Consider the following 21,839-nt stretch of genomic DNA (forward strand, 5'->3'; position numbering starts at 1 on the left):
GTAAATGAATGTAGCGATATCATGTGAATGTGATCTACTGAACACAAAAGGTTTTATGCTGATTGGCTATGTAAAACGATGTATAATCCCCTATGGCTACAACTGGCGTATGGCCAAAACCGGTGCTTATACCCTAATTTGAAAGCATCAAATGGTAATTATATTTTGGAATAAAATAATGCAGCCCGTCCCTTCAACTTATTGTTCATCTTCCCGATATTACTTCCTTTTAAACGGAAATAATTTGGTTATATGGAATCTGCCCAAAACGGACCACCGGGTAATTTTTGAAAGTGGTGTGAAACCGGTATCAACGATTAATTTTCCCTGATTGATCTTAAATCGAAAAGGTTTCCGATCTAGACTGTGCCTACGGCTGAAAAGTTAATACTGATATGTCAATTTACTACGTGAGCAGAACAAGGAGCGGATCGATCCCAAAATTCTTTGGTAAAGTGAGCCTTCGTATATTCTCTTTTATATTAATTATCCTCCTTCTTGATGTCCATGGGATGAGGCCATTATAATGCTAAGAAAAAAAATCACAAAATCTAAACTTTGTAAATGTTTAATTTGTAGAAAACAGTATCTTGCAGAAAGTTCGAAGATAGCATTGTGAACATTCACAATTACTTTTGAACCGTTTTGCAGACAATGTAGCAATACGTTGGTCGTGAATACATTATATAAAGCTAAATATTACAAATTGATCGGATTAAATAAAACATAAAATACAAGTTAAGTTGATTTTTATTAAACCAATCAAACGATAATGTAGACAAACAATGGCGCTTCGCTAGTACTATCGAAACGCTGCGGGTTTTTTGGTGGTTGTTCCCCTGCAATATCGCTTCATGATATTATAAACTACGGATGAAGGACCTAGAATTGGCATACAAAATTCATCAATTTGTCAGTCTAGACAGTAAGATTATATTGGGGCAGAGCTAATAAAAGACGCGTGTGGTCTAGGTGACGGTCTAACAACTTATTTAGTTTTTATTCAAAATCAATCTTAACACTAAAGTCATGGGTTGCTTCGATTGCAAATTTGCATTCGCTAACACTCCTCCTCAACCCATAGGCAGTGTTGATAGACTCACACTCAAAATCTCAATCAATACGCTCTCCCGTGAGAGCAAACTCATTAGAGATCTGCTTCGCAAATCTCACGCTTGAGATTTTGATGCAAAATCAACTCAATCAACTCAAAGCGTAAAAAATGATTCAGTCGAAAAACCCGGCAAAAACATGTGAAACCCGAATGTTGTTGTTTACGTTAGAAAGGATTACTATAATTTTACCAGACTAACAATAAATTATTGCCATGTGTGAGTAAACTGTGGAAATACGAGACGATGAGTCAAAAAGTTGAGCCAACTCATCCTTGATTTTTTGACTGCTGAGTTGCATGATTGACAACTCACGCATGATAAATTTCAAGCGTGAGTTGTGAGAAATTGAGTTTTTCACAACACTGCCCATAGGATTTTGCAGTCCCATTACTTCACGGCAAATCTTCATCTTCACGGCAGGTAGTGGTTTAGTCAAGCCGTCCGCGATCTTTTTGTCAGTGCCAATGTACGCCACTTTGACTTCGCCTTTCTCCCACGCATCACGAATGAAGTGGTGGCGAATGTCGATGTGTTTAGTCCTCGGTTGATAACCACCATTCTTTGCGACGGAAATGGCACTTTGGTTGTCGCAATGAATAACGATTGCTTCCTCCTTTTCGAACAGGCCTCGTAATCGCTTCCACCATAAAGCTTCCTGTACCGCAGCCGATAACGCCATGTATTCGGCTTCACATGTGGATAGAGCTACTGTTTGTTGCCGCTTGCAGCACCACGATATGGCTCCTCCTTGAGCGGTAAATACATACCCTGTCGTGGACTTCCTGTCATCATGGTCTGATGCCCAGTCAGCATCGGAGAATCCATCGATAGTAGAATCTTTACTGCGATGATAGATCAAGCGAAATTTGGAAGTTCCTCTCACGTACCTTAAGAGATGTTTCACCGCGTTCCAGTGCTGTTCGCCAGGGTTGGTGTTGAACCGGCTGAGCACGTTCACGGCGTAGCAGATGTCCGGACGAGTACTTTGGGCGAGGTGCATTAAACAGCCCACAGCTTCTCTGTATGACACGTCTCTCATACGCTCCTCTTCTTCAGCTGTTGACGGACACATTTCCTTCGTCAGCTTCTCGCTCGTATTCATCGGAGTAGTAACAGGGTTGCACTTGGCCATTTGAAAACGGTCAAGCATGGCATCAATATACGCTTCCTGGTCCAGAGAAACCGCTTCTTTGGTTCTGGTAATCCTGATACCCAGGGCGTATTTTGCTGGTCCAATATCGTTCATTTTAAATTCCTGATTTAATTTACCTTTTATTTCATTTTTCCAGCGTTTGCAGTTGCTGAAAATGAGGACATCATCGACGTATACAGCAACGAATAGCACCTTGCCACCCCAAGTAACAATTTAGATTCTAACTGGCTTTATTTATTTTTATGATAGTTTTATTGTAGATTTGCATATTCTTCTCGGATTTAAAGTGATTTTCACCCAGTAGAAATGACCTTGAACCGTTTTTGGTTTTAAATACTTCTTCAAGAACACTTCGGATGCATCGCATAAAACTTCATTTTCAATAAGAACAAGTGACCTTGGCAACAGTTTTATGAAACTCTCGTGCTTATCTGTAAGAACGCGCTCGAGCGAGAGTAAGAACTCTTGGCCGAGAACATCATAAATTTCTCCCCCATCAATCAACGCACTAATTTGTACATTATTGATTGTAGTATTATGAATCATATCATTTACGGAGTGCCTTACGTGGATTTTTGATCTGTTCTTCACAGAAGTCGTTGTTGAACTCACGGCGCACAACTTACTAATAACGAAAACAACCAGTTCCAGTGGTCTTCCTCCTCTTGGCCATGATATGGGAGCGGAACACTGAACACCTCCTTGCAAGGTGGACTTCTAGATGTGGTTAAATGTCCGATTGCGTTTCCTGCTCAACATCTGGGCCTTATTAAGAAGTTATCCACAGCTGGAAATACTTACCTTTAGTCGTTTTGTAGGTTTAAATTTCATGCCGTAACAAAATATAGCATGAACGCTTTTCTCCAAAAACGAAAAGTGTAAATAAACAAACGTCATAATGTGCTTCTCTTGAATAAAACGAACGAATCTTATCACGTTCTTCACGAAGATCAGTTTGTCTTCATCAATATCGCCTTATGCCTAAAAACTCTCAAGTGATATTTGTTATGCTTGTGCGAGTTCAGCAAATTTTATCATGATTCTATGATGGTGTTGAGTAAAACAACCGCCATGATTGTAATTATCGATGCTTTGGCAAGGGAGCCATGATGGAAGAATCCATGTCTGCTGGATTGTTCAATATTTTCGGGCACCAAATTGATGAAATTGTTTTTCTGAAAATGCAATATTGTTGAAGCGCATTGTGCGTTTCGGGTGTTTCATGCATGATATTCACGATGTAATAAGCGTGACAACCGAAATCACAGGTAGGTATCGAAAAAAAAAACAGAAAGTTATCATCACAGATATTTTAATTTGCATTTTGCTTTATTATTGATGGATAATTTTATGAAGAAGTATTTATAAATTCGTAAGCCAAACCAACATGATAAACATATTGTGAGTTTAACTTGTCTTGAAAACTACTTGTGGAAAGTTTATGGAAGTGTTGAAGATTGTCATAAGTGATAATTACAAGTTTTAAGAGATACTTGACAGCTGCTCTCCAACACCGTCTCTAGTATGGGCCACTTTAGTCTTATAAGAGGTTTATCATTGGGTTTGTGTAGGTTTATAGAATTACTGGTTTTATTTCTAGTTTTATAGAAATGGTGTAAGAGAATACTTCAAGAATAGCATAAAATTAACTTTGCTACTTGGGACCGCTGATACGATAGTATACGCATGGATCGTACACAGTAGATTCCAGTCCAAATTTTCGAAGCGCTGCATCCAATTTAGAATTCCAGACGCGGCTGGATTGCTTCAACCCGTAGAGGGCTTTGTTGAGGCGGCAAACTTTGGATTTCTTGCCACCATCCACGAAGCAAGGGGGTTGCTCCATATAAATTTCCTCCGCTAAATCGCCCTGCAGGAATGCTGTAACGGCATCCATTTGGTCCACTTGCAATCCCCATCTTGCAGCCAGAGCGAAAAGGTATCGCAGCGAACTATATCGGACGACCGGGGAGTAGGGAGCCGGATCCTATTCTTGGCACTTTTGATTCACTTCGGCAGTGGGGTTTTATGAAAGCTTCTAAGCTCATATTTTGCCACAATATGCGTCGTATTGAAGTGCTTCTTGTTGCAAAGTTTCAGACAATTCGGTCGAGAAAAACCCCCCATGCCAAAGTGAATCTTGGAAGTGCCCAAGTGGCTCTGCACCCTAGGTGTCCTCGTAATCCACCCCCTTTCGTTGCGAGTATCCTTTGATGACCAGCCTGGCTTTGTACCTGTCGACGTTTCCGTTCACGTCGAGCTTGGTTCGGTACACCCATTTGCACTTGATCGCCTTGCGTCCTTCCGGCAAATCGGTCAGCGTCCACGTCTCGTTGGAGATTGAAGCATCATATTCATCGATCATGGCCTGTTTCCAGTGGTCAGCATCGTCTCGGCTAAGCGCTTCGTTATGCGTCACTGGATCATCCAAGAACGTTTCTGAAAAATCGGCACCAGTATCGGAACATTCGTTGTCACTATCATTCAAATACTTGCCTTGGGGCAGGCGCCCCCTATCGCAGAGCATCAACCGCTGTTGCGTTACAACGCTAGCAAGTCTTTGATTTGAGCACGACGGGAGCGCAACGGAATCCTCAGCCACGGATGTGGACGGCATCGGGCAATCATCTTTGGAGTCTGTAAATTTTGTAGACGGCAAGCCTTTGTTCACGATATAAAAATCTTTATACTTGCCTGAGAGAAAGCGCTCCCGACCGCTGCGCCTCAACGCCACAGGCGTGCTAGAAGATTGATGCGGCGGGAGCGCAGAGTCGGCCTCCGTGTCGTCAGCATCTTGAAATGATTCATCGCTTGAATTCACGTCATTTGCTTGAGCTGCATCATATTGGTCAGCCGGCGTCGGCAGGGGCTCGTCCAACACGTTCTCGCTGAATTCCAACCTGACATAGCTGCGCCTCTGGTCGTCGGTTGTTCCAGCTGGTGTGTTGTCTCGCTTGATAATTCCTTCGTCGATGAAAGTTACGTCCCGGCTCTTGAAAATCTGCTTGGATTTCAAGTTGTACAGGCGGTATGCCTTCGTCTCGTCATCGTAGCCGGTAAGAATGCACTCGTCAGCCTTCTGGTCCCACTTCTTCCGTTTTGGCTTCGGCACATGGGACATCACGGTAGTTCCAAACGTTCGGATATGCGACAGATTTGGTTTGCGACCTATCCATGCTTCTTTCGGTGTTGTTTCGGTACCCTTCGTTGGTGATCGGTTGATCAGATAGACTGCTGCGGCCACAGCCTCTGCCTAGAACGGTTTGGTTAGTTTGGCTTCATACAACATGCACCTCGTGCATTCCACCACCGTTCGGTTGACTCGTTCAGCGAGTCCATTCTGTTCCGGTGTGTACTCCACCGTGGTTTGATGACGGACACTCAATTGCTTGAGATAGTTCTCGAAATTCCAGTTTTGTACTCCCAGCCGTTATCCGTCCTCAGCACTTTCAGCTTCTTTCCAGTTTGACGCTCAGCCATACTGTGGAAGTCCTTAAACTTTTGCAGCACCTCTTCTTTTGACTTGGTGCGCAAAAAGTAGACAAAAACTTTTCTAGTTTTGTCATCGATGAACGACAGATAATAACGACTGCCTCCCAGCGAGTTCTCTTCCATCGGACCGGCTATGTCCGAATGAACAAGCTCCAGAACTTCGCTCGCACGTGATCCCTCGTGATCGAATGGAAGCCGGGTTTGCTTCCCCATTGCACACGTTTTGCAATTTCCGAGGTCGTTACCATGGAATCTCACTCCGTCAACCATGCCGTTTCGCAACCTTACCAGATTTCGCGATGCCAGATTTCCCATGCGCTTGTGCCACAGATCTGCCGTATCCGGGGATGGGCACGCCAACGCCTTGGATGGTTTTTGCTCCAACTTGAATAGTCCATTCGATCGCTGCCCAGTAGCGATGATTTTGCCAGTCGGATTGATGACCTTGCAGCCTGTTTTGGTGAAAGTAACCGAATGACCCTGATCGACTATCTAACCTACCGACAGTAGGTTTACTGCCAGCTCCGGAATCAGCTCGACGTTTGTCACATCAATCGTATCAGGGTTGCACGTGGGTCGCAGTTTTGCGGATCCTTCCGCGACAATCTTCATGATTCCCTTATTTGCCGCGTAGATGCTACCGTCCGCCGGCCGCATGTGCTCCAGTAGCATTTCATTCTTCGTGAGGTCCTTCACCGAGCCAGAGTCGAAATACCACTCATCGTCCTCTCCAGCTTCTCGCACAGATAGCACCGTGCAAAAAGCATCTCCTTTCTTGTCCGATTTGTTGCGCTGAGCCGGTTCCTTGGCATTGCAATACCTTGCAATATGCCCAAATTTTTCACACCGACGGCATTGCGGTCCCTTACCTTGCGTGGTCGTTGCCTTGGTTACCTTACCATGCTTGCTTTTTGAATCGTGTCGCGAAACGAATGCAGGCTCCGTAGTAGGCTCTGCCAAAACGGTCTCCTGTAGCAACTTCGTTTTGATGATGTCACCTGTTATCTGTATTCCAGAATTTTCCAGTCCCATCACCATGGGGCGATATTCCGGCGGTAGGCCAGCCAACAGTAACATGCCGATCCATCTGTCGTCCAAGGGAAAGCCAATTCCGATGAGCTGATGCGCTGTCGAGATCATATTTTATTTAGTTTTTATTCAAAATCAATCTTAACACTTAAGTCATGGGTTGCTTCGATTGCAAATTTGCATTCGCTAACAGATTAAAACCATTTTTTAGAATACCTGCAGTGGCAGCTTTCAGCATCGCTTCCCTTGAGCAACGCGTGGATTTGCGTGACATTTTGAACGTTCGCTGTTTTTCATGCATCTGATGTCAGGTTAACTGTGTGTAATTTGAAAAAGCCAGAGGCGTCGCGTGACCTAATTATCCACCTGTGCACCGCTTACTTAACTTTATCTCTTTTTTTGTCATGTCATGCTAAGTTTTTCGTAAGAAGAGCGTAATCATCATTCTGGAATATGATTTTTTTCACTTAGTCTTTCAATAGAATCAAAACATGTGACCGCTCACTTTTAGGTCACAATAAAATATTTGTTGGAAAGGCCAGTTAGAAGTTTAGCTCAAAGATTTTGTTATTTATGTAATGTGCCGTATTAAAAAGTAAATGTCTAAATTTGAAATAAATGTCTGTCTCCATCATTTATTGATGTTTGAGTGACGTTTATTTCATATTTAGTAGCTCCTTGGTTGATGTCTTCTTAGAATAATTTTAATTTGTTTATTTTGCTCACTCCGATAGTAATTTATTTATTTATTTATTTATTTATTTATTCATTTAGCTATTTATTTGTTTATAAAGTAATTATTTATCTATTTATTTAATTATTCACTTTTCGTTATTTTTTTATTATTTATTCCTATATATACACATTTATTTATTTATTTAACATATTTAATTTTCATATACATTTACTTATTTAGATTGTTTATTTTATTTTATTTTTCATATTAACATATTTATTCACAAAATATTAAAATATGCGGAAACAAGTGTTAGGGATTTTGAATTCTGTTAAGGCTAAGCATGCAGCCAGTTTTGTCGGAGTGAGAGTGTAATTTAGTATAATATATCAACCAAGCCCCTTTAGAGTGTAAGTCTCCGTCGGTCATCATTCGTCGTTCTTCGTGTCTCCGTCATCATCATGATCATCGTCTGGACTTTGACCGTGAAATATGCGAATTCGTCATGGGCTATAAATAGACTCCACCAACTAGGGTCAAGGCTCTTTTTTAATTATCGAAGTCCGGAGGAGCGACGTTAGTGACGACCCGCGAGTTAGAACGCTAATTTAGAACTAACCGCGAAAAGTTCCGAGTGCGTATTATTGCGCGAAGTTCAAATCGTAATTACATTGAACTAAACGGTGTAAAGTCGATAATTTAAAACTTATAAAACTAAACACCTAAAACAAGTTAAAAACTTAGTACGGGTTAATTAAAGGACACACCACGAACGATTAGACGAAAGCACCAAAGTGAAAGTTATTTCTAGTCGCGCTAGTCCTTGATTAACAAAACCGTACACTGTGGTCAAGCGAGCCGTGGTGGACTTTGAACGCTGCAGTGTGAACGTTATAGTGGTCGAACGGACAATATGAGTGACGAACAATGAGAAATGATTTGTCCGTTCAAATAGGTGCATGCTCGCTTGACGAAGACCACTAGAAGACATTAGTGCACTTTTCGGTACCGCTCCCCGGACTGTGGAACAGTGGCCTTACGTTACACTGGCCTGGTCGTCTCGGTTCGTTCGATCCCTTGTTAAGTGTGGGATTCGCGATGTGAATCGAATGGTTAAGCCCAAAGAAGAGAAGAAGAACATTAAAAGAAGAATAAGAAGAAGAAAAAGAAGAAGCCCAGGAGGAAGGCCCACAAGGAGTTCCAGAGAAGCTGCATGTCGACCAACCCAACGATCGGCCGCAACGGTGAGCGCTCAATAGTTTGTCCAATAAATGGTTAACCAAAGTTATTTACTGTTTTTCTTTGATTTAATTAATAAATAATTATGTAAGGCCTGCTAAACTTTGACTGTGTGTTCGTTAATTTATTGTGTAAAGAAAATCTTGTTTCCGCCATTTTGTAATTGTATTGTCCGCCTTGCCACCAAATATTCACGGTAAGATTATCCGGGAGCACCATATGGAACGACCCTGAAAAAGTGTGTTGTTAACCCCTGTTTCATTGAATTTCCCTATAACAGGGGTTCCCACCACGCTTTCTATTAGTATCAAACATTGCATATTTTAATTACTTATCGGGCTGTACAGTTAAATGTATCAATAGAGTTGTATATGGGTATTCAGCTTTTATATATTCTGAATCTACGTTAAAAATTGAAACAGAACTCGAAGTTTCAACCTTCTCCGTGCCCTGGAACTATTTGAAATTATTATGGAAATACGGTACGAGCTGTCGGGATGAGATGTCATTAAGCCTGAAATTTCAAATTTGAGATTAAAATCTGTAAATGATCAATCATTTATTATTGGCCGTAAAACAATGAAACCATAATTAAAAAAAATTCTGCATTGATTAGTAATAGTAGAAAGTTTACAATTTTGATCACAGCCTTCTTATTCATGGAACTACGTCCCCACTGGAACAGAGCTTTATTCTCAATTTTGCCATTCTTATATTGTATAGGATACTTGGCTACGATGGCATATCATGCCCTGGAAAGTCAAGAAAATTGGCATTATGAAGAAATTATGGTTCGTCTGATTCGGATTCAGAAACTATCAACATGCAACAAATGATATGACGTAGACAACCCCCTCTATTTTTTAGGCTTCAAGAATTCTAGGAAAATAAAATCAATGCAATCTCTCGATGATAACCTATAAGGTATGGTTTTCTGGTGCGAATCCTTGAAAACAACGGATGGAGCCCCAGAAGATATTTGTGTAGAAATCATCGAATGAGCTACTGAAATAACTGAAGAATCTTTTAAGGAATCCATGAAGATTTTACTTGAGGAATTACTTGAGAAATATTTCGAAGAACTGCAGGAAAAATCTTTGGATGAAATGTTGGAGAACTTCCTAGAAAAAAATCTGGAGGACCTACATTCATTGCCAGAGTTCTCAGGGTTTATTCTACGAGTGGCGTGAGGTGACAGTTGTCAGTCTCGTATAGCGAGGTGACAATTCACAATTCCAGTCGAGTTTTGTCACCTCGTTATACGAGACCGTCAATTCTCATCTCACGCCACTTGTAGAATAAGCCTGGAACTGGAAAAATTGGCGCGGGAATACTCTTTTTGAATCTTTTCATGTTTTTTTTTTTCAAGAACTTTGGAATGAACCTCTGTCGATTTTCTCGGAAGAACTCTTGCGAGCAGTAAAAATAAAAAGGTGGCTTTAGGCACCATTTTGGTTGAAAACGAGACTTAAGAGATTAGTCATTAAACGTACACTTCCACCGCTAGTCGCCTCTCCCTCTCGATCCTTCGTTCGGTCTCCTGCTTCTAGCGCAGCTTAATTTTTTTGATCTCTTCTACTACCGGAAGCGCAATAATCGAGTTTATTTTTATTTTAGAGGGTAAATGTTATGATTGTTCGGATTGTATGATTATGTATTGCAAAGCACTGAATTACTTCTCGTTAAAGATTTAGGTATATTACAAATGCAGTTAATGTATTTCGTTGAATGCTCTTTTGAATTGATAATAATAGTTGCTAAAAGCTATAATAACACGTTTAGGAATAAGTTGTATAACAATAAATTATTTAAGAACCGTACTGGCTCTAGACTTAAATTTTCTCTTCCAAACTAATAATCTTTTTCCTTGCCATGCAATGTCACTTCTATAGGTAGCAGGTTTCCTTCTAGAGACTAGGTCACTATTTTAACGCGAATCAATAAAAAAATGCTGATTTTAATGGAAGGTCTTTAAACCCACTTTTTTAGACCAAAATGGTCACTAAAGTCACCTTTTTCCGTTTTCTCCTTGCACTGAATCGTGCAGCGAAAGTCTAGAGTATAATCCTAAGATTATTCTCTAGAAATTTCTTGTCAAATTGCTCGAGAGAATGCTCCAGAAATTTCTTCCGGAATACTTTGAGAAACTGGCGTCCCTCCAGAAATTCCTCTGGAGATTTCTAACGAATTCTCTCAGTGATTTGTTGAAAAAATACGGATTTTTTAAGAGATGTTAACAGGCATTTTTTTTCTGAATTTGGACGCAATTACCTCACAAAGATTACCAAGAATCCTGGAATAGGGATTTTCTCCAATGACTTTTCCACTGATTGCTACAGCAGTTACTATCCAGCTTTTTACGAGCGCTAATGGCTGCCGCAAACAGGCTCGATTGTTGGTAGGGAATTGACGTTTAGCTTGGGTTCGTTCAATAGAAAACGTCAAATCGACAAGTCCCTACCAGAAAACGAGCCTGTTTGCGGCAGCCATTAGCGCTTTTTAAAAACTGGATACTGGACGAGTCCTGCAGGAGTTCTTCCAATTATATTCCCAAAGGGTTATTCTAGAGTTTTTGAAGAAATTCTCCAAGTAACCATGCTGCTCAAGCTTCTGATCCTTCTGATGCTTGCTCTTCTGAAGAGCTCCTGGACTCTTGAGGTAGTCTGGGAAGATTTTCTAGATAAATTGTTTAGATTAAATAATTATTTTAACAATAAAAGATCATATCCTTGGGTATTTACCTGAAGAAATATGTTATGGAAATATTGGAGGTATATCAGAATAAAGAATGATTAATTTCTGAAGGTAATTGATGACGAATTCATGGTCGCATTTCTAGATAAATTATGGAAAAAAAAATCAATTGAATCCCTGGATAATATCCTACTGGATCATCCAGAAGACATTTGTTCCGCAGCTGTGAAACCTTGGATGAATTTTGGAAGAATCCATGGAGTTCCACTATTGAAATTGCTAGAGAAATGTTTGAAAGAACCGCTACAGTAGAGTGGATGGAATGCTGAAAGAAGTTCAGGAGGAATCCCTGGTCGAATTTATTGAGGATTTTTTGAAAGAATCCTAGTAACAATTCCTTGGAGAGATGATGAATTGCTGAATGAAATCTTGTGAAACTGGCTAGAAGAATAAATCGAAGAATAGTTGTAGAAACTCCGGGAGAAATTCTTTTATAAACGATTTCTTCACCACCGCTTAGGCCTTAAGCCTGGTTTAATTGTATGGGTAAACGTGGTTCACGGCTTAAGCGAAGGTGAAGAAATCGGCCCTTAGTGTTTTCGGGAAAAATCGGTACCGTAATTTCGGGTGAAATTGATCATTTTTCACGGTTTTTCTAGTCTGTTTTCTATAATGTTAACAATCCCAAACAACTAAATGCAGGAAAACAAGTACGAAGGTGAGCCTTATCGACTTATGTACCGAAATTTTCTAACAAATGTCATTTTAGTATTAACAAATACCTCTAAAATAAAAAATCAGAGGATCTCATTTCGGGATGAAATTGATCACTTGTTAATGCCATTATTGTTAATTTCCAAAACAACTCTGTATGATAAATTTGAGCACCCTGAATCCGAATATGCTTGTAAAATTCTTAACAATGCAATATTTATATAAATAACGAATAGTTAAATTTCAAGAATTACGCTGAAAACGCCTAAATGTATGCAATTTCCTAAGGAATTCAATGATATCTAACAGAAATTTAATTATTTCAACCATATGAGCCAATTGGTACGAGTTTTGGTGATGAAATCTGGTTTGGGGATATATCTCAAGCATCCTCACAAACTTTCAGGTTTATACCATGTTCAAATCCTTGCTTATACATAGAAGTTCATATGTGTTTGTCAATACTGCACCGTGCATGATTTTGAAATTTTACGTTATTTTCATAGTAATAAACATTCTTTAACGCAAAATACTTCACAACACACAATTCGACAATAGTTTCGACAAGCAACGTTCATTTACTGCAGCTAACATCAATATTTGTGCTCCATTACGAGTAAATAAAATCGTGTGATACGATGATCAATTTCACCCTTCTGATCAATTACACCCGATTTTACGGTATATATTTTTAAAATCGAAAAATCGTTCAACAAAATGAAAATAATGTTGTATTATATGAAACTAATAGAGACGAACCAGCCTCGGGCTGAAAGTCTCTCTAATAAACAAAAAAAAATAATAATAATAATTTAAACACTGAAATAAATCTTTATGGATTTTTTGTATAAACTCCTATAGTAATCTTTGAAATGATTCTGTAAAATAAAAACAGGAGAAATCAGTAGAAAAATTAATGAAATTAGAACTATGGATACAATCCTGGCATAGTCCCTGAGTAATGCTTGTTTAAGTTCTTCTTTGTTGGGAAGGTTAAGCCACTGCGTCCATTGGATTGAACTTTTGTGGCATGTCCCTTTTTACTATTCGCATCATTGATGGAACTAAAACTGTCCACCATGAATCAAGTGAACAGCTTAAGCACTTTGACGCGTCTTTTCCCAGTCAGGCAAAATAGAGTTAATAAAGCCCACAACCTTACTGGGATTTCCAGTCCAAATTTCACTTGGTGGTAAATAACCCCCGTTTAGAAATTTGGATCTGCGCTTGTATAATGCATTACAACTGCAGAGCAGGTGTTCCGAGGTTTCGCGTTCCATATTACAGAAACGACAGATATCATTCTGAACCTGACCAATATTCTTTAAATGATATCTACTCGGACAGTGTCCAGTTAATAGGCCAGTGTATATACAAAGAACTCTCTTGTTGAGCTCTAAGAGTCTTTTCGTGATAGTTTCATTTGGAACTAAAAATCTTTTAGATTGATTACACCTTGTGGTGACCATCCAATTGGTCATCACGCTTTGTCGTTCCCAGCTTTTTAGTTCCATATTTAGTGCACAGTACGATATGCCACAGAATGGCTCCGGTCCAATGAACTGTGTATTTGAAGCTTGTTTAGCAAGCTCGTCTGCCTTTTCATTTCCTACAATGCCATTGTGTCCCGGAACCCAATACAAACATACAGAGTTTTCTTGGCACACCTTTCGCAATGAGAGAATGCATTCCCACACGGAGACGGAATTCAACTCAATTTTGGGTTGTTTCAACGCAATTCCGTAGTTGAGCCCAATAACTCAATTTTGGCTAAATTTCCAAGGTCCCCACTAGGTAGTTTGGCTTTAATTCCATTGGAAAAATATACTCAATTTTGGGTTGATTTAATGCAAAATTTAGTTCTTTCGACCCAAACATAAGAAAAGTTGCATTTACCCAAATTTGGCTTATTGGGCCAAAGTACCGGCCCCCATTGGGTAGATGCAGCTCTCTCTATTTTTGACAACATTCGTGTGAGAGAAAGAGAAAACCGAGAGATTTTGGGTTGAAACTATACTTAATATACTCATATACTTAATTTTGGGTAAAGTAAACTTAAAAATTAGGTAAAAATATTTCTCCGTGCAGACAAGTCTTGATGAGCATTTATATGCGCCCAATGCCATCAACGCAGCTTGACTATCAGAAAAAATACAGGTATTTGCTTGTCTGTATTTTCTCTTAAGACAAATATTAGCGCATTCTAGTATGACAAAAATCTCCGCTTGGAATACTGTTGGATAGCTTCCCATCGCCACGGAGACGTTTGTCCCAGGGCCGTAGACTCCTGCTCCAGTTTGTGTCCCAATTTTTGAGCCATCTGTGAAGAATTTTATGGAGCCTTGACGAATATTGGGACCTCCAACATCCCAATCCGTACGCGTCGTATCGCATACATTGTAAGGGAAATCATCCACAGTTTTCATCCAGTCCTCATGCATAATCATCACTGGCCCACAATGGATATGTTGTGAAATATTCAAGTGCCCAACAAGATCACCTGATTTGAACTTATTTAATCTATTAAGCCTTAGAAAACTCTTCTCCGCTTCTAATTGTACAAATTCGTACAACGGTAGCAGATGAAGAATAGCATCTAATGCTTTTGACGGAGTGCTTTGCATCGCTCCCGTTATAGCGATGGACACAAGACGTTGTACTTTTGATAGTTTTGCTTGTGTTGTGGCCTCTTTTGTTTTTGGTCACCACACTAGCGAAGCATATGTTAATTTTGGACGAATTATGGCCAAATAAATCCACATTATCATTTTTGGATTCAAGCCCCATCTTCTGCCAAAAAATTTGGAGCATGCCCAAAATGAACTTGTAGCTTTATTAGTCACATATTCAATATAGCATATAGCATTCCAATTCAGTTTAGAATCCAAAATTACTCCTAAGTATTTGACTTGTTCACTAAGGTGCATTTGTACTCCTCCAAGCTTCAAAGCTTTTAGGATGAACTTCCTTTTCTTAGTAAAAGGGACAATTACTACTTTTGAAGGATTTATGTTAAGGCCCTCCTGAATACACCAAGAATTGGTTAAGTTTAGGGCCAGTTGCATTCGTTCTGAAATGATATTGTCAAACTTTCCTCTCACAATAATGACTATATCATCTGCAAATCCTACAACTTCGAAACCTTTTTCTTCCAAGTTTTTAAGAAGATCGTCAACTACTAAAGACCACAATAGAGGCGAGAGGACTCCTCCTTGTGGACAACCTTTTGTAGCCCTTACTGTTATAGACGAACTTCCCAGCTCGGAAGTGATTTCTCTTTTTGCAAGCATATTATTGATCCAGTTAATGATATTCTTGTTGAAATTCCTTTTCTTCATTGCACGAGTCATTGAAGAATAGGAAGCGTTGTCGAAGGCTCCTTCAATGTCCAAGAATGAGCAAAGTGCTATTTCTTTCACTGAAAGAGTTTTTTCCACTTTTGTTACCAATATATGAAGTGTCGTAACTGTTGACTTACCAGATTGATAAGCAAACTGCGAGTCAGATAATGGACACTTGAGCATGTATGTTGAATTGATGTAATCATACAACACTTTTTCCATAGTCTATAACAAAATTGATGAGAGACTAATAGGTCTATATGACTTTGGATGCATTTTATCTCGTTTTCCTATTTTAGGAATAAAGATAACCTTCACTGCTCTCCAATCAGATGGAACATAGTTTAATCTTAAGCTCGCCTTAAACATCTCAATTAGAGGCGAAATCAGCACTGCTTCTCCGTTTTGAATCAGTGCTGGGAATATTCCGTCCACTCCTGCAGATTTGTAAGGTTGAAAAGATCTTATAGCGTGTTTCACTCTTGCATTTGTAAATATTTCGTCTGCAAGATCTGGTTCAGAGATTACTGTTCTATCAGATGACAAAGCTTCGACAGAACACCTTTCATACTCGATTGGTTCAGAGCTGTTTGAATCCACACAAGAAATTGACCCAGGAAAATGAGTTTCCATAATCAAATTTAATGTTTCATCCGGAGTTTTCGTAGAAACTCCGTCCTCTCGTTTCAACGACCCTAGCTTGAACGTGTGATCTTTGGCCAGCGCTTTCTGTAGTCTTGCGACTACAGGAGTAGCACTTATATTTTCACATGTTTGAATCCAAGATCTTCTCTTAGATTTTCTTATTTCCCTGTTGTATTCAGTCAAAGCTCTCCTGTATTGAGCCCAGTCTGAAGTTTGTTTCGCTTTATTAAAAAGTTCACGAGAGAGTTTTCGTAACCTTTCAATTTTAGTGTTCCACCAAGGCACGTCTCTACTAGAAGAAGATTGCTTCATAGGACAATAAGTATGGAACGAATGAATAATTTTCCCCTTTACTTCTTGAGAAAACGACTCTAGTTTTTGAATAGAATCAATGTTTTCATCCTTTGTAAATGAGTTGGAATTCAAGCACTGTGCAGATTGATCCCAGTTGGTTTTCCTGGGATTTCGAAAAGCAATACGCGGATAATCACCTCCGCTCCACTCAAACATAATGTGGTTATGATCGTTGACACGTTCCAGTTTGAAATTTTATCATAAATTGCAGCATTACACAATGTCAAATCCAAAACCTGTCTGATTGCATTTGAAAAGGTAGGTTCATTACCCTTATTACATATATCTATGTTACTAGAACACAGGTAGTTTAAGTTACTAGAGTTAGTAGCGTTGGAGTGCTCAAAGACGTCCTGGAGCAATTTGTAGAGAAGAATCTCTTAAAAATTTGCTGGAGAATTTTCTGTACAAATTGTTAGACTTAGTGGAGGAATCTTCAGTAGAGTTTCTGGAGGGATCCGTGATTTGTATTTCAGAAACAAATCTTAAGTAATCACAAGAAGAAATCCTTCGAGGAACCCGAAGAAATCTCGGAAGAACTTGCGGAATAGTCGCGTAAGAAACTTTGGAGATGTTTCTATAATTTGGGACCAGGTTTCACTATCAGGAGAATGAGGAAAAAGTAACTTTATAGACCATTTAGGTTAAAAAAGAGACGTTAGAGACCATCCATTGTAAAAAGAGACATTTTAAGGATTTACATCGGAATAGTGACCAAGTATCCGAAAAGAGACCTGCTACCAACTTTGGAAAAACATAAAGATCCCTACACAGTTCAAAACCAAATTTATTTGGATTCCACTGAAATTGAAAGACTATTGTTTTGTCCTACCTAGCATGTCTCTCCTACTGGCCACTGGAACTCGCTTCCGCCGACGCCCTTCGCTGTCTCTCGTAAAACTCCTGCGTCAGTTCGCTCAAATTGCGCTCCAGCGTTTCGACCTCCTCGAACCTCAACGCTTCCCTCGCTTGCTTAATGTATCCTTTGACGATGTTGATCTGATCGATCAGTGGATCGGCACTACTCGAAAGGGCCACTGCTGAGGCTTGATAACCGCTCCAATTGTCCGAACCGGCCACCGTTGTGGGGCCATAGAACCTCCCGTTCGTCATTTCCGCCGTGGAAGCCGTACTGGAGCTGGAACTGCCGTTATAGTTTCCGGTGGCCGTTCCGGATTCCAGTTCATACCGCTCGTACGCCTCCAGCGCCAGTCTTCGCTCCCTCTCAATCCTTCGCGCCGTCTCCTGCTTCTTCCGTAGCTGAATCTTCTTGATCTCCTCTTCCACGGGAAGCGGAGGAATCGACAGCATGCGTTCCTTGATGAAGGTGATGCACGACAGTCGGATCGCCTTCTTCAGCGCTTCCTCGCGACTTCCCTGCACGAACGGAATGGCCAAAACCGTTTTGCTAATGTTATCGATCCGTTCCGCCGCCCTTCCAATCTTCTCTCGCAGGGCACTCGCATCCGACAGCCGATAGATGGCATCGCCCTCGTAGAGGCTTCCGATGATCTTCGAGTACATGGGAATGTGCGGTTCGATGTCCTTTTTCTCCTGCAGCAATCGGTCGTACAATTTGGTGATCAGTGGTCGATCCGACCGTGAGTCTTGCATCTCCTTGCGATTCATCAGCAGGTGTAAACAGTGCTCGCAAACCCGGAATCCGGACGATTCGTGATCTTTGGTTGGTTCATCCGCCACCGAAGAAGTAGCCCTCGCTGGCCCCGGACTGACCGGCTGCACAATGGCCCGGGCTTCCTCGAAGGATAAATGAAAGGAACATCCGTCGCACATAACTGATCCGCAAACCCGACAGTGATGTTGCCTCCTGGTCAAGCCAAAGCTTTTCGCACAGCTCGGACACAGCTTCACCAACTTGCCATCGATCCACGGAACCTTGCTCTGTTCGTGCTTCTTCCGGGCGTCCATCTCGCTCGGCAATCCGTCCAGCAATTTGTCCAGTCTTATGATCAACTTATTCGTCTCGGAAGCATACCGTTCCAGCCTCGGATTCCTCACCGCCTTAAAGTAGCTCAAATGGTCACAATCCGTCCCCACCGATTGCTGGTCCACCCACGCCAAAATTGGATTTACCACCGCCACCGCCCGCTCCTGCTTCCCGACCACCTGCAGGGAACTGTCCAAACTCCGCGCCAAATCCGTCGCCGTTTCGTCCAGGTTGAGGATTTTCTTCTTGGCAAAGCTGAACATCTCCTTCAGCGACTTCAGGAGATCCTGCTCCTCCGAGTGCTGCTGCTCGACATGGGCCGTCAAACGTTCCGGTGTCTTCAAATCCGCCTTGCAGATCGGACACAGAAAACCTTCCAGGATTACCGAGTCGTCGTCCGAGTGACCCAGCAGGAATCCCCCTGGTTTGGCATCGTCCGGTTCTTCGAATGGATTCGAAGACATCTTCCTGATAATGGGAATGCTATTCTTAGAATGTCCCTCTAATTGAATAAAATCAATCTACTAGGTATAATGATTACGCACCTTACCAGTCAGAGAGTTGACGCCCCCTTTTTCCAATCTACGCACTGGGTCAAGACAAAGGGCAATAAACGGCGATTCTCTTCCCGCAATTTCGATCTCTCGTCACCAGCAGAGGATGAAAATTGATGTCAATTACCTATTGCTTCTACCAATATCTTCCTAATGAAATCGAGGGCAACGCAATCTAAAATCACAGCAGTGGATGACGAATAATTCAATGAGGAAAGTGCCAGTGATAAAAATTTGACGTTTCTTCCAGGCAATCTCTTCCACCAGCTGCTTCCACGCACTTTCACCTCTTCCACCGCACTGGATCGACGTTTTCACAAAACAATGGAGAAAGTGCGGTGCAGAAAACACCACGGAAGAGTGGAATCAAAATAAACTGAAAGACAAAAAGTCGGTTGAAAACGGAACGTCAAATTCCGGGAAAATCACGATAATACAGAGACAGAGAACGGTATTTACACTCAGATAAAATCAAAGGGTAAATTTCGCGTTACATTGCACGGAGAAATACGAAAATACTAGTTAGGGTACTAATTATTACATCTACTACATTTGAGATTTTTAATCCTTGCTTGTCATATTAGTTTATACTTTCCAACGCATTTTCGTAAATTATTATTGGCGGTACATTTACGTTGACAGATGCTACACTTCGGACTTGCTTGTTTTTCTCTGTTGCATATTTTATTATATTCTCTCTCTACGAGGAACTATTTTCCCGCGTCTACAAATTTGTAAAATTTTTGTGTGATTCAGTAGTTTTTATTTAGTTTACATGAATAAATCGAATGAATGCTGCTATTGAGCACTTGCGAGACATATTGCAGTGAAAAATTGGCTCACCTGCGGGTATATGGTAAGTCCAGAAATAATTTTCAGGCAGCGGCCTACCGAACTTATTATAATCTTTAAGACCAATTTCAGATTTCCCGGTAACTCATTCGTGGCAAATGAAAATATGTTTTGAAACTGTATTAAAATGAAACAATTTTCCCCCACTGTGTTGCTTGTAGAGGGAAGCAGTGTAATAGAGTTCAACGTAAGAAATGAAATTTTGTCAATTTATTTGCAAATTACACTGAAATCTATAAAAACATCAAATAGGACGTTTTGACCAAAAATATGTACACAGGATAAATCACATAGGTCGTTCTGTTTCCACAATTGTTACATTGGACATTCACTTCGGTCATTTTGTTTCAGTTATAGTAACATCGGACATTTTGATTTGAGCACACAGCAAGCATGTTTTATTTCATTTTGTATCCACGTGCGTTGAACTGCATTCAAGTTGAACTGCTCATTTTGTTGCAGTGTGATAATCGCAGGCACCAGCTGTGCTTTGTTTTGATTCATTTGAAGAAGGGACGAATGACCGTCGGGTTAAAGTCCCTCACAAACAACAACAATTTGATTCATTCAATGCCACGCCGTCACTTTTTTCCCTCCGTCTATGTGTCCTATGTAACAACAGAAGGAGGGGAAACGTTGAGCTGTACATGGGACTTTTTGCTTTCTCGCTGTTTCTCTCTCAATCTTCCCCCCGTTTCAATGCTGGTTTCGCCCACACTTGTTCGTGTGTGAGTTACCCACTGCACGACGGGTGGTGACGACTGTGTTGCATTCGGCACCAGCCGTCGGCGCAAACAAGAAATAGCTGTGGGAAATGATGACGATGACGGCGCCGTCGATGGTGTTGTAGGTAACCAATGCCAAACAAATACATACAGCTTCTCCGCTCTTCGGTGAATGATTGCTCTGCAAATATATGTGCGCAAGTCGCGCATGCACGTTGCTCGTGTTGCTGCCGTGCCAAAATACAGTTTTGTGTACCTCGTTCTCTTTTTGTTATTTATTTGAGCGTATTCAATATTGCGAGGCAGAGCGACTCTGAAAATATCGACATTTTGTTGCGGTGTGCTAATCGGAGACACCAGCTGTGCTTTGTTTTGATTCATTCAATCCCACGACGTCACTTCTTCCCCTCCGTCTATGTGTCCTATGTAACAACAGAAGGAGGGGAAACGTTGAGCTGAATGTAGGACATTTTGCTCTCTCACTGATTCTCCCTCTATTTTCCCCCCGTTTTTATGACGGTTTCGCCCACATGATCATGTGTGAGTTTCCCACTGCATGACGTGGTGGTGGTGAAAGCTGTGTTGCAATCAGCACCAGCCGTCGGTTGAAACAAGAAATTGCGGTAGGAAATGATGACGATGACGACGCCGTCCATCTTGTTGTAGGAACTTGAGAAAGGAGCCCACGCCTAACAAATACATACAGCTTCTCCTCTCTTCGATGATTGATCGCTCTGAAAATATGTGTGAGCAAGTCGCGCATGTACGTTGCTCGTGTTGCTGCCGAGAAGCATATTATGCTTGATCGATCATGCATCTGAATCAGATTGATACAATGACATCATGATGCTCAATCTTGTGCTCAATATCATTCCCCTATATGCACGCAATGTGCTAATAATATGAAAAGAGAAGTTGCAGCTGATCCAATCCAGCGAAACGGTAAAACATGGTTTGGCAAAAAGACCAATATACAGTTTTGTGTAACTCATTCTCGTTTTGTCACTTGAGCGTTTTCAATTTTGCGAGGCAGTGCGACTCTGAAAATATTGACTGAAATGATTGAGAAGCAATTATTATGGCATTCTATACATCTAAGTAATGTCTCAGAAACGCTTCTACAAATCATTCTACCTTTTAAACTCCATTCCAAAGCTATATTCAGGAATGTCCAATGTAACATTAGAATCGTGTTTATTCATAAATGTTACATAGGACCTGTGGTTGGTTCTCTGATCAAAGGTCCAATGTAACAATTGATTAAAAGCGATGCAGTTTTGAACATTGGTCATTTTGTTAAGCTTTTAA

At 40.8% G+C, this 21,839-nt stretch overlaps 1 protein-coding gene across 2 annotated transcripts; it reads right to left on the minus strand.

The window, feature by feature from the left end:
• Positions 1 to 17,215: 17,215 nt before the first annotated feature.
• LOC5578727 (rabenosyn-5) lies at positions 17,216 to 19,296 on the minus strand. Of its 2 annotated transcripts, none has more exons than XM_021839042.1 (2): positions 18,951 to 19,296; positions 17,216 to 18,868 (listed from the first exon to the last, which is right to left on the minus strand). In XM_021839042.1, the coding sequence occupies exon 2, from the start codon at positions 18,862 to 18,864 to the stop codon at positions 17,299 to 17,301; it is 1,566 nt and encodes a 521-aa protein (XP_021694734.1). In that variant the 5' UTR covers positions 18,865 to 18,868; positions 18,951 to 19,296; the 3' UTR covers positions 17,216 to 17,298. The 2 variants fall into 2 exon arrangements, with proteins under 2 accessions (XP_021694734.1, XP_001664029.1); XM_001663979.2 differs by having other exon boundaries at positions 18,946 to 19,296.
• Positions 19,297 to 21,839: the final 2,543 nt, after the last annotated feature.

This window comes from Aedes aegypti, chromosome 1, assembly GCF_002204515.2.
Source record: "Aedes aegypti strain LVP_AGWG chromosome 1, AaegL5.0 Primary Assembly, whole genome shotgun sequence".
Classification (NCBI taxonomy): domain Eukaryota; kingdom Metazoa; phylum Arthropoda; class Insecta; order Diptera; family Culicidae; genus Aedes; species Aedes aegypti.

Coding starts and splice junctions, on each gene's coding strand:
- LOC5578727 (XM_021839042.1), bottom strand. CDS start 18,864: ATGTCTTCGAATCCATTCGAAGAACCGGACGATGCCAAACCAGGGGGA.